This window comes from Anastrepha ludens, chromosome 4 (assembly GCF_028408465.1).
Source record: "Anastrepha ludens isolate Willacy chromosome 4, idAnaLude1.1, whole genome shotgun sequence".
NCBI lineage: Eukaryota > Metazoa > Arthropoda > Insecta > Diptera > Tephritidae > Anastrepha > Anastrepha ludens.
The window spans coordinates 111,717,963-111,732,407 of NC_071500.1; the positions used below are offsets into that span (position 1 = coordinate 111,717,963).

The 14,445-nt window shown below is 35.5% G+C and overlaps 1 protein-coding gene across 2 annotated transcripts in view; it reads right to left on the reverse strand.

Annotated features, from left to right (window-relative positions):
* Nucleotides 1-302: 302 nt before the first annotated feature.
* Nucleotides 303-14,445, reverse strand: part of LOC128860625 (tribbles) — a 43,741-nt gene continuing 29,598 nt past the window's right edge. The window contains exon 3 of one of the 2 annotated variants that reach the window (XM_054098262.1): nt 303-793. In XM_054098262.1, coding sequence (XP_053954237.1) covers nt 615-793 — 179 coding nt within the window. In that variant the 3' untranslated portion in view covers nt 303-614. Of the gene's footprint in view, nt 806-14,445 lie in introns of both variants that reach the window. The other variant, XM_054098260.1, reaches the window with a different exon arrangement.

Below are 14,445 nucleotides of genomic sequence, written 5' to 3' on the forward strand. Positions count from 1 at the left end.
TACTTACTTATTTACTGCTATCATCTTCTCCAAGTGCAAGTTTGAAATGGCTAAAAAATCGCGTTGATTCTGATTTCCTGGCGGTCTGGTGCATTTTTTTGAAATAACGAAAGCTTATTATTTTTTTAAACAGAAAAAACATCCGACATAAAATATATAATAAAAAATAAGTATAAATATATAATGAATAATAAGGTCGGTGGGCGATTCCATACAAAAGCAACTGTCGCCACTGTCCATACATATAACGTCTCTCTGATACATGCAGATACCAGCACACTTCCCCAACTTTCCCTTACTTTTTCCGACATTTTTGTTTTGTCTTCGCAGTTACAGCGCCCGTCGTCTACTGCGTTTATTGGTGCGGCCACCAAAACTGTCCCTCCTCCTCTTCAGTTTCATGCTATTGGCTCGTTTTCTTACGTCTCTATGCCGAGGTCTATCTTTTCTCCGCCATACGTTTTCAATGCATCTTTTAACCGCATTCCGGCTGTCCTCCTCTTTAAGTATTTTGCTGATTATATTGGCGATGTCGCCCATCTACTCCGTCAGAGCACCTCTTTCCACGAGCCGCCTGTCGCTAAGTAAAAAAAGTGCACCTGTGATCGCTTACCTCACCCATGCCGTATATGTATTTCCGGAAGTGTACGTGGACCGAGTGGATATGAGGCATGAAATAGTTCACTCCCCTGAGCACATTTGCTTATTGTTAGAATGAGTTTTGTCGTCCATCTGCCTCTCGATTCAGTGCCCCACCGGCTTTGCCGTCGCTGCACTATTAACGACGGAGTACCTAAAGAAATAACTGAAAATGTAAACAAATATATAAATGTAACAGTAAACAATGAACTATACAAAAAAGTCACTCTAAGCACTTAAATAATAAAATAAAATAAATTTAATATCACCAAAAAAATGTTTATTAACAATTTCGGTGTGCAGTTCAATAGCCAATAATACAAAAAGCACTCAGCGGTGTTTAGCTACCCAATGCTTTATTAAATGCATAATTTACTCTAACTATGCACCCACACACATACATGTGTACATATTAGCATACAAATCAAATGCTTGCGCACACGTGCCACTCAGTTCGCCTTAAGCAGCCAGGGCGTATGCGGCAAAGCTGTCGGCTGCATCGCCGGGTGCGAGCGACAATCAATTTCCTACCTGCCTCACCTCAAATGCCCGCCCAACAGCGGACAGTTAGCAGCCACGCCATACTGCCATGCAACCACCACCCACCTCAAAATGCATTACAATTCGAATTATCTATTCAAAAATGGCAGTGGCATACTGGTTTTTGTTTTTGCAATAATTTTGTTGTTTGCTGTAGTTGCTGTTGATTTTATGGCGCGTGTGTGCACTGCATCTGGTACAGTATGCAAATTTAGGGGCACATGTGTGTGTGTGCGTGCGTGTGTGTAAGCAATTGCTTTACTCGACGACAGCTCGTTTTACTGCACTGCCACTATTCCGCACCACTTGCTTGCCCTTCATCTCTTATGCCAACCGTTAGTCAGTCACGATTGCACATTCAAAATACCTTAAATTCAATTTCACTACGTTTCATGTTTGTATAAATACATAAATAAAATTTGATTCGCTGCGCGTACATTACAGTCAGAGCCACATGTTGCACGCATGCTGCCACATCAACTGTTGCTTGCATTTGCAATTTTGCACCACAACGAAAAATCGCGCTATTCAAATTGCGAAACTACGCTGTACACACACCCATACATGCACATGCACATACAAAAATACATTGCATAGACTCGTAGATATATGAATAATTTAGTCTTTTTGCTATTGAATTTGGTTTGGTGTTTTAAAATTCTTGCGGTGCATTTCTGTTCTATTTTCTATTTATTCAGAGAACTGTTGTGCATGCTTGTGTGTGTACTCATATGTAAGTAGGTACTTGTATTCTGATTTCTCATTTCTGGTGAATTGGCGCCAAGCTCACGGTAAATTTATGTTGTTGCTCCATTGCAATTTTCATTGGGTTTCTTTGACAATTTGTAGGTGTTGAAATTTGGAATATTTGATATTTAGGTCATTTAAATGTGGGTGATTTTTTTATGCCGACATTTTGTCGCTTAATATATTCGTAAATAGTTTTTTTTTTAGCACATTTACATATTGGGCCGATTTACGGGCGCTTCTGTATCAAGGTGGTGTATTTTGCAACAACGCAGCATTCGTACCTGTGGCGCGTAAAACTAATAAAATCTGTGGTCAAAAGCAATAAGCGTTTAAGTAGAAAATCATGCTTTCGAGATAAAAACATTTCATACTTGCATGTAAACATTTACAGTACATATATTTTCTCTTAAGCGGTCATTTTTCTCAGTACCACATAAGGGGTTTTGTGAGATTTTTAAATGTTTCTCTTTTAAGCGTATACCCTCTCATACCCGAACTCACACACTTTTTTCCCCACCAAAAGCATTTATGTTCCCGCATAAGCGAGCAACTGTCAAACTCTGCCTTAGGGTTGTCAAAAATAAAAAAATGTGTTAGATGTTAATTTCTTATACATATTGGTCCTACGCTCTATCCGGAGTTAAAGGATATTTTAGCACCATGACGCTCTAAGTCAGCTGATTTGAGTTCTGTTTTTTTTGTGTTAGGTTGCCACTTGCCACTTGTGATCAACAGGCCTACCAAAATTGTATCGCCATTACTTGACATTAGTAAAAGTTACGCCGCCTTGAGTAAATTTACTTCTGCAGGTGCTTTCGATATTTTACAGTTCTAAAAATTGATTTGAATTTGCAATAACGGGTTTGTATTGTAAATTTTGCGTTAAAAATGGTGCGATCACTTTAGAAATGTTGGGAAACTGTTTCAGTAATGAGACTCTAAAAAAATACGGCTCTTTAAGAGTAGCATGAATGTTTCAGAAGAGATCGTAAGTACATCGAGGATGATAAACGTAGTTGCGGGCCGTCGACGTCGAAAACTGAAGAAAATATCAATAAATTAACCATCAAAGGGCTGGCAGAGGTCTTGAATATTGCTTATGGCTGCGTTCAAGACATTGTAGTTAATGATTTGAGTTTACGCCGTGTTGCTGCAAAGTTAGTCCTGAATTAAACGGACCGCGCTGATATCGCCAAAAACCTGATTTCCAAGGCAGAATCCCACCCAACATTCATGAAGCGCATCATTAGTGGGCACGAGAGTACGACGCGCAATCCAGACATCAGGTGAGTGAGTGGAGAGCTGCGAATGAACCAAGACCAAAAAAGAGAAAGCGATGCTCTTGGTTTCTATGGATTGCAAAGCTATTGTACACAATGATTTATTGCCAGCAGCTCAGGCGGTTAATGAGGACTACAATTTGTGCGTTATTAGGCGTTTACATGAAGTAATTCGCCAAAACAGGAAAGGATATGTGTGAAAACAACTCCTGGATTTTGCAACACACGCCGTCACACTGTGCCCTAATTATCCGTGATTTTTTTACCAAGAACGAAACGAATACCATTCAACAGCCATCCAGCCACCTGAAATGGCAAATAAGCAGAGTCTACGATACAAATGAGTCTAAGATTCAAAGAGTAAAATGACATAGGTGATTGGCATGACTCCTTAAAATGAATTGGAGTGCCTGAACCAACTCATGAAAATTTACTGAGCTATCCATCCCCCTGCATTATACTTGCTCAGTGCCGAATTGTGCAGCCTTAACTCAAGCATCAAGGTTCAAATCATCCACGCGTGGAAATTTGATGTGTATCTGAGTCTTAACTTTTTTTATAAAATTTTTAGTAAAAGTATTATTCATTCTACGTGTTAAATATCATGTGATATCACGAGTGAATTTCAAAAAAAAACAAAAAAAAAAGAATCCTAACAAAATTTATTTTAAACATTTATGAGATAACATTATCTCTGTTTAAAATTTGCAGTCAGCTCTAATACAGGGGTTTTCATTGAGAGCGCTTGAACTTTGAAATTAAATCATGTAAACAGTCTGCGCGATAGCTACAGTTGTTATATTATTATATTATATAGAGAGCTGGATTTTTCGATACAATGGCACTTCTTTGAACAATAGCAAAAGTGCATAAGTACGATGGAGACAGTTTTAATACAATTCTAGAATAATTTTCCAATGTAAGTATTAATTATTCAAGAACTAAAATTAAAGCCAAAAATTAGTACAAATTTATTACAAGAAGATTCATCTATTCGAACCTGGAAAATTTCCTTGTTTACGAAGCCTTTTAACCAGAAATGAGTCTCAACACTGGAGACAATTTTTTTCCCGAACATTTGGCGAACAGATGACTGATTTTAATAATAAACTTTAACAATTTCGATACGTTGTTAAATTACGAAGCACCCATTAGATAAATAACAAGACTCAGTATAGCGATCACCTATATCTCGCACAATTTGTGAGCGCACCTATTGAAAACCCCTTTACTTATTCCAGGCTAGTTAACTTAGGAATTGCGAATAAATTCACAATCTATTTGAACGATTTAAAATTGCGACTTTAATCTGCGACTTTTGTGTAGTAAATTTTTGCTTTTCATTTTATGGCTGAGTAGAATTTTTGGGAAATTTGATAATTAGACGATGCAGAAAGGGCCGGAAATGGCATTTAAATTGTTAAAGCGGTTATATCCGTTTGTAAGGAAATTCCAAATAGTCGGGTAAGATTTACAGCAGGTGTTTTTCATTGTTAAAAGTATTTCAATGATTGTGTCATAGGAAAATCATTTGAATACTTTGCTTTACTGTTTCTATTCGACACTTAGGTATACGCCATCGCTTCTAGCCCGCGAGAAATGATAAGAAACGTCTAGCGATGGAGCACAGAATTTGACTTTGAGAGCCAAAAAAGTTTCACAGTGCCGAATCGAAGGTAAGTGTTATTTGAAAAAAAATCTATATCGATTTAAGTATTTTGGACATTTGTCGTCAATTCTTCTAAAATTTGCTTTATTTATAGGAATAAAATGAAAAACGATTGAAATTTTTTTACTAATTTTCAGATTTATTCAGAAGTGAAAATTTTGGTTAGATTTTTTTTTAAAGAGAGGAACCTTAGATTTTTTTATTTTTATTTATTTTTTCATTTTTACATTTTTTTTTAATTTTTAATTTTTTAAGTCGAAATATGCCTTCAAAAATAATTTTTTTTCCCAAAAAATGATTTATTTTTAAATTTTTGAATAGATTTTTTCTTATCTTTTATTAATAGTTTTGACTATATAAAATTTCCAAAAACACCTCTTTCGTCAGATTTATTTGGTATTAATGACACATTTATTAATATTAATTTGACTAAGCTAAATAATTCCGTCAGCTTTCATAACGGCATTCGCATAATTAGTTTATAATTTTCAGATTTATTCAGTATTGAAAATTTTGGCTTACAATTTTTTTTAAATTCAAATTTTGTTTTTAAACTTTTGTTTTTTTAATTTTTGAATAAATCTTTTTCTTAGATTTTTATTATTGTTTGACAATTTAAAACTTTGCAAAACTCCTCACCCTCACATTTTTTTCAAATTAGTTTTTTAATAGTTTTCTTTTATTAGTTTTTTATTATTTGAATTTGAATTTTATAATATTGACTAAAATTTAATGCGCTATGAAGCTGCGTACTCAGTTTTTTTTTTAATTCTAAAAATTCTAAAGCGCTAAATTTCATTGATAATTTGCGGAATTTATGGTGGTTTTTGTTGTAGTATGAACTGCATTTTTACTTGGTGCTTTTATAATTTTACAACGGTGTGTGTTTCCAAATTGCAAAAATTGCTTCAACCAAAAACGGAAATGTGTTTTCCGCATAGTTTCATTAAAAGTGGACGATGTGGGACACGAGAAGGTTACTTTACAATATTTTTCGCAACCGGTCAATCAACATTTTGAAACACTGAACTGGAGTGCCTCAAACCCACAGGTTAGAAATTGCTCTTTCTGACTATCACAATTGCCGGCAGCGATTTTATTTTTCAGAAGAATCAAAGAAGCAAAAAAATATCTCTTTGTGGTTAACGAGGCTTTTAGTTTCATTTTTTAGTATGGTAATACATTCATTTGGACGAGAAAAACGTAGAACTGCCATTAGAAATTCCCCATTAAAGCGTCAATTTCGTTAGCATCCAAGTATGGATTTGCGAAAACCTTTCTCAAACAATTTCTCGCTATGCATTTGTATGTGTGCTTTAGAACACGGCATTATCAACATCTCATTCAGTGTACTGTCTAAATTACAAACTATTTAATCTTATCTACTCGGGAAAAAGGAATGCCAAGCTCTTTTGGTTGGTGTATTTGCAAAAAGTACAAGACAAGTCTTGGATATATTTATTTTAATAAACAAATATCTGCAGAATTAAACAGGTGCTCTGTTTTGGCACTGGATATCTTTTTAATGACTTGATTCAAGTGCAGCGCTTGGCATGTAAAGCATACCCATTTGACATGAAATAACCGTCAAACTCCTGATAAAATTCTTGGCCGTGACATGTGCCTTTGAAAAATCTCGCAACATGTTGCCGGCAACATGTTTTCATCGCTGTTTAAATAACATTCGCTATTTAACATTCAATCAATCAATCAATCAATCAAAAACTAAACAGCTGTTCATCGAACTAAACAGCTGCAATATACACACAGCGATTCAGAATCAATTTTTTTCTTTTAGTAAAAAAGTTATTCAAAAACAAAAATTTATGATTAATTTTGCGCCATCTAGCACACAGTACGTGTAGTTAAAAGCCATAGGTTTGGACTTATACATATACTCGCACTTATACATATGTATATACATATTTAAAACAGTTGCAAAATTAACGAGGCCTACGGCACGTCTAGAAATCTCGAGTACTTTATAATTTCTCTGCCTACACTTCAGTCGGCGCGAATCAAAATATAAACATTTGATAAGCGATAATAGAACCTAACAATAGCAATAAAATAATGTCGTAAGACCGCAATAAAAGCAAAGCCGCTACGCCAAATTGAACAAATCGGATGAACTGAAATGTAAGCGATAGCGAAATATAGTGCGGTAGTTTTTACAATCCACCCTACTCTCTGATCACTAAGTATAGGGTGGGCCATGTAAAATTTGCTTTTTGAATCGCCTATAAAAAAAACGAATCAATATTTTTTCAAACTTTCTTTTTATTTTGAAGATTGAACATTGTCATTTATGAATAAAAAATAATATCGTTCAAATGACTGCCACGACTGGCTTTACAGTAGGCCAATCGATCAATCCAACTTTTAAGCACATTTTCGATTGTTTGGGCTCCAATTTCATGAATGTGTTTTAAATCACCAATCGTCTCTGGATGGTTCGCATACCATTTGTCCTTAACGGCTCCTCACAAAAAATAGTCCAACGGGCTTAAATCACAGCTCCGAGGCGGCTAATTGATATCGGAATTTCGGCTGATTATTCGGTTTTCAAAAACGGTAGCCAAAAGTTCGAGTGTAACTTTGGCAGTGTGACAAGTTGCACCGTCCTGTTGAAACCAAATGTCGTCCATGTCATCCTCTTCAATTTTTGGAAACAAAAACTCGTTGAGCATGTCACGGTAAAGCCCGCCATTTACTGTAACCGTAGAAGAAGAAGAAGACTCACCACTTTGGAAATAGGTTTTCAATATTTCCCAATTTTGTTCAAGCGTATAGCGTCCCATTTCGTAAATGTCAAACCTTTAATTAAATTATGAACACATTTGACATGTCATTTGTGTTACCATTCTCAAAAAAATAGGTGGTTCAAAAAGCAAACGCTATATGGCCCACCCGTTATTAGTTATGACCTATAGTCGGAAATTCACGAATTCATACATAATATTATGGAGTAAAAAGTGCTGACCAATTTCCGTTAGATATGTGCCTCATGAGCCATTGCATTTGTCCACACAATATGAGCGTTTAAAGGTAATATTGCGCTACAAAGAGACAGGTCAAGGTTCAACCCGGAGCGTCACGCCAATTTGATGATGATTACTATATACCCCAAAAAATTTCTTCAACAGTTTAGTATTTAAAAGAGAAAACTCTTCAAAACTTCAATACCACAACGACCGAGATGAAAAATCGGCGCAGATGGCCAAAAAAAGTGTGCCATTTATGAGCCCAATATAATGTCGAAAGCAACAGCAAAGCGGTGATTCGTGATTTCGTTTCTAGTAATATAAACCTCGAAGATGAGGTCTCCAAACGAAGCGGAATGTTTGAGTGCAAAATACTTTTCGGACTATATTGACGTATTTGCTGAAACGTAAAGAAGTCGATTTTTTAAGAGGATGGTAACTGATGATGAAAAATTACATATTACGTACGAGATCTTAATTGCATGTTAGAGACTAAATACTTCTCACGACTATGGAAAATTGCTCAAATTACCGCCATACCCAAACCAGGAAAAGATGCCACCAAAACTGCCTCATATCGACCCATCAGCCTATTGCCAATTCTTTCAAAAGTGTTTGAAAAAATATTGTTCGACCGACTAGAACCAATTTTGACAGCAAAAAAAAGTGATACCAAGCCATCAATTCGGATTTAGACGGCAACACTTAACAGTCCAACAAATCCACAGACTATGCAATATATATATACCTAGACATTGCAAAAACCTTTGATAAAGTTTGGCATAAAGGACTTTTGCATAAGCTAAAACGAATCTTTCCACAAAACTACTTTGAACTTTTGAAGAGCTACATAACTGATCGAAAATTTTATATAAGATATGAAGACGAATATTCCGATATTCTACCAATGACAGCTGGAGTACCGCAAGGCAATGTATTAGGTCCTCTTTTATATTTAATATACACCGCAGATGTGCCAACTCCGACAACCGATAATACAATGATAGCAACGTTCGCGGATGATACTGTATTAATGGCCTCAAACAATGACGAAAAACTGGTGACCTTTACACTTCAAAAATTAATAAACAATACAGTAAATTGGTTTGACGAATGGGGTATAGAAGTTAATAAAGACAAAACTATACAAGTTATATATACAAACAAAAAGACATAAAAATATAATCTTACCTTAAAAAACAACAAAATAAAAATCTGCCCAGCAGCAAAATATCTTGGAATAACTATTGACGAAAAACTAACATGGAAGCAGCATATCATTAACAAAAGAAATAAAATCAAGGATAAGTACCGGCAATTAAGTTGGCTAATCGGACGAGCATCAAAACTATCACTTTATAATAAGGTGACTATATACAAAACAATTATTACTCCTGTCTGGAAATACGGAATAGAAATATGGGGAACGGCTAAAAACACAAATATTCAGCTCATACAGCGAACACAATTCAAAATATTACGAAATATAACAAATGCTGGATGGTTTATTTCCAATGAAGCCATACATCGATTCTTAAACGTAGACCCTATCCGAGCAACAATTACAAAATGTAGCACTAAGCATATACGAAGAAATGCGTAAAATAGCAGAAAATATCAAACGAAGATTAAAGCGACTCACACCGACTGATCTAACTATAAGATTTACAGTGTAATCACAAAAAACAATAATAATATTGTAATAACAGATTCTTCTTACATTGGTAAAAGAACGTAATAGACCCTAATTGTACAAAAAATTGCATATTGGTAATATATAACAGACTGTAATAAATAAAGGGGAGATATAAAAAAAAAAACAAAAAAAAAAAAAAAAAGTACGAGATCTAAAGCCGAAAAGCATGGTGATAAAATGGCGGTGAGTCGGCTCAAACGAAGCCCACATTAATGGCCAAAAAGGTTTTGTTGCGAATTGCTTGTGGGATTGCGAGAAAGTTATCCACTATGAACTGCTCGCATCGGATACTTAATACGGATATCTACTGTCAATACTGTCAACAACTAATGAGGTTGAAGCAGGCGAGTGCCCGAAAGCGGCTAGAAATGACGAAAATGAAGAGTGTTGTGTTCCACCAATACAACGCCAGACCGCATACATCGCTCATAATGCTCTAGAAGCTATGCGCGCTGACATGGGAAATTCTAACACATCAGCCTTATAATCCAGACCTGGTACTAGGCGGTTATCACCTTTTCAAGCATTTACAAAATTCTCTTACCTGGAATAAATTGTTACCTGTAATAAATTTTAGCACATGACGCCCCCCGCCTCCCCCCATACTAATGCTGCCTAATGCTGTGTTCTACGGCACGTAATTTGCTCTTCCATTCGTAATTCGTTCCCCCGTTCGTAATTCACTTCCCAATTACCCTTCGAATTACGTAATTCGCCAAACAAAATTTTTAGAGCGAATTACCTAATTTTAAGTAATTCAGCCTCAATTACCTTGTAAGACTATTCTCCATAGACTTGTGCATTTCGAGGGGTTCCTGAAATTCAAGATAATTTCACCATTCAAGTGGAAGTAGTACAAATTAATAAAAGTATAAACACTTGCTGGAAAAGTTTTGCATTCGCTGAAAAAATAAAACACACTTTTATAACAACTCAGAAAGTGGAGTCTACGTGACAAATTAGCTTATCGCTTATCAGATGGTAAAGCGCCACTGGGGGCCGAGCGTGTGCTTGCATATTTCGCAATGAATGCAAACTGGGAGTTCAAGTGCATACATACATACAGTTTGCAAAGTGTACATATATTAGATATGACTTAGGAATTTGATAGCTTTCTTTGGCGAACACTTGCATATGTAAACAAATAAAGCATTCCAGTTAACGGGGAACTTGAACTTTTTGTACCCACTGCATTTAGTTAACAGTGAGTATTACTATGTTTACGTGACACTCTACACGCATATCTTTAAGATGGGTAGACTTAACCTATATTCAAAAAAGCTTTTTAATTTGAAAAAAAAAAATGCAAAAATTCAAACAAAAAAATATTTTTTGTTTTCATAAAATGTTAATATAATCCTTTAAGAATATGTAAAAAAAATTTTAGAACGTAAATTTAAGTATTTCTTATAAAGGGCGGTTAAGTTTCAAGGGCCGGTATTGATTTTGATTAATTTCTCTTCATTATGATAATACTGGCATGGCTCAATTACGCATGAAACAAAATATCGGCCAAATTTTTCGCGCAAAAGAGCCATTGTTTCGTTAGCTGTGTGACAAGTGTCTCCGTCCTGTTGAAATCACACATCGTCCACACCCATATCTTCCAATTCGGGCCATAAAAAGTTCGTTATCATCTCACGATAGCGAACAATATTCACAGTAACTGCCTCATTTTGGAAAAAATACGGCCCAATGATGCCGCCGGCCCATAAACCGCACCAAATAGTCACTCTTTGTGGGTGCATTGGGTTTTCGGCAATCACTCTTGGATTATCATTCGCCCAAATGCGGCAATTCTGCTTATTGACGAATCCACTGAGGTGAAAATGTGCTTCATCACTGAAAATGATTTTGATTTTGACATGAACGCCCGTTTTCATAATAAGCCAGAATAACTTTAACGCGTTGCTCGATTGTGTATCTTTCCATGGTTCAAATTGAGTTAATCTGGAATTGAAAAATGTTGAATGAAATGCAGAAAAAAATTTGACGTTTAGGTGTGGTTCACATTCAACATCGGCCCTTAAAATTTAACCAGCCTTTATTATAGATCGTCAACCGTGACGACTCTATTCTTTGCGTTCGAGCGCTGGGTATAGTTACGTTGTACTCGTATTCAAACTTTAGACGCGCACACGATAACTCGAAAAGTTATTGACCGATCTCCCTGAAATTTTGCACATATCTTTTTTATGATACTACTTTCAATGTGAATACAAGTTTTCGAAAAATTTTCCAAGCAAAAGTAGTAGGAAAATTCGCCCCAAAATTCATTTTTTTAAGCATTTTCTCCAGGATTTTTTTTCCATTTTTGTTTAATTCATGTAGAAATTATGACATTAATGAATAAGCAAATTTTTAGTTTTTTGTACTCAGGTCACGGACGCCGATGCTACAATGCCCGCCGATTGAGAAGCCCCGCTGCGACCTTTCTGGAAGAGTTGAGTGTACATCCGCCATTTTAAATAATTAAAAACATTTTTTTATATTATTTTAATGTATAAATAAACTGTATGCCAATTTTGAAAAATATATATTGACTTCTTCATTTCAAATAATTTTAATGAAAATCAGTGAAACTACGGCCGTTTACAGGAATCTGTCCCCTTAACAACTAAAAAGTGAATTCAATTTACCAGGTAGTGCTAAGACCATTGGAAGTCGAGCAGTGACGGCCAGACTGTTCAGTCGATGATCAACGAGAAAGCCATTTATTTCGCCCAAAAACACGAAAGCAAGACTTAAATTTGCCAAATTCCATCTTAACTGGACAGTTCAGAAATGGAAAACAGTGTTGCTTGCTTGCTGATGAATTCAAATAATATAAAAGATTCAGACGGTGTAAGGCGAGTAAGAAGGTCAAAACAGCAACGATTAAATCCCAGCTCAATTTGCCGATATCAATCAGATTGAGAACTTATGAGGGATTGTAATTTTGAAAATTTAGAGAGAAAATCATACAACAAAGGAAGCTCTGTTTGATGCTGTTAAAGTAGTTAAGTAGTTAGTAGTGGGAAGTTATCAAGAACTTAATTTCTTCTACGCCAAATGTCATAGACAATTTTACCAAAAGAATCAACACCTACGCTCTTCTACTCCATATGCCAATAAACAGACAATGATTACCCATTGCAGAATATTATCTTTAATCTAAATTAACAAAAAGATACACGAAATTGTACGATACAAATTATTTTGGGCGTAAATGTAAAACTATTTTTATTCTAGTCAATCTGTAATCCATCTGTTGGGTAACACTACCTTTTATGAGTTGTAGCCCACCTTTACCAACACAAATTAGGTGCATACAACTTCTAAGCTTCAATGCATTGGGTATAATAAGTATGTATGTATGAACTTGTGAGAAGCTACAATTATTATATGGAAAAACTTTAGTAACTGTGAATTACTAGTAATCATACTACTATTACACTAGTCCACAAGAGAAATGAACCTAGATGAAAAAGTGATTTCTAGTGCAATTTTGGTTCGCTTTTTTCTTATAGCGGCCGCCCCTCGGCAGGCAATGACAACCCTTCCGAGTGTGTTTCTGCTATGAAAAAACTCTCCATAAAAAATATCTGCCCTTCGGAGTCGGCTTAAAACTTTAAGTCCCTCTATTTGTTGAAAAACATCAAGACGCACGCCACAAATAGGAGGAGGAGCTCGGCCAATCACCAAGAAAAGGGTGTACACACCAATTATATATATATACTCGTATATATAAACAAGAAAATGTAAATACACATGTTTTTTCATAACAAGTTTCCAACCTTCACACAAACTCTTTGATAGATATATAAATAATATATTTTTTGTGGGAGTTGACGTCATATGCGCAAATTTTAAAAATATTTATACATCATGCAATTTTATATTAATTTTTGCATTCCATGTAAAATCGCTTTCGGTCTAAGATAAGAGTTTTTAATTAAATTTCTTAGTTTGTACTGCGTTGAGTCTTTCCGCAATCGCATCTAGCAGCAGTCACCTATCTGGCCTTCTTCTCAAGCCCATTCATATCGCTTTCCAATTGTTGTGATGCCCTGATCTATTCGCTTTGTTTAAGGCTTCAGTTCGAAAATGGAAAAGAAGAAAGAAGAAATGGAAAGAAGAAAGAAGAAAAAAATTACTAGTAACAAATACAAAATTACAGTTAATACACAAGATAGTACATTTCAAATAGTCTGCATCAACGTTTCTATTGTTTCGCAGAAAATCCCCATTTTGGTCAGTTGCGTTACACTGTGCCTGTACTACATATGCATGTACATACCTACGCACATTCATCCATGGCCTTGACCGTGCACTCATTTCTTGATTGAGTCATTTATGTTATATATACATATATACAAAGTTATCTTCTACCATTTTACTTTGCGGTGCATTATTATTATTTGGATATACACAAATGGTCATTGAAATAGGTGCCCGGCCTTTATGAATCGACATCCTTGCGCCCGACAGCCTGGAAAAGTTTAAGACCATTATTGAGACCTAGCTTTTTCTATAAATAGCATCACTGCTTTATTGTTGGCTTACACGCCGTGCCATCCTGTTGAAACCAAATGTCGCCTATGCCACCCTCTCCAATATGAGGAAATAAAAAATCGGTTAATCTGGCATGGTAAGACTCACTATTGACTATAAAGGCGGCTTCATATTCATTTTCAAAAAAAAAAAAATTTATACAGTTACGCCGCCCGACCAAAATTTGCAACAAATGTTGTAGATTTTCCGACCTCCAATGCGAGAATATTTTTTTTATTAAAGCGGAAAATGGGGAAAATTAGTCTCACAGTGTAAAAACGCTCACCCTCAACCAAGCTTTCTTCAGCCCTTTATCTTTAATATTTACAAATTTCGTTTAGGCCTAAAGTGACC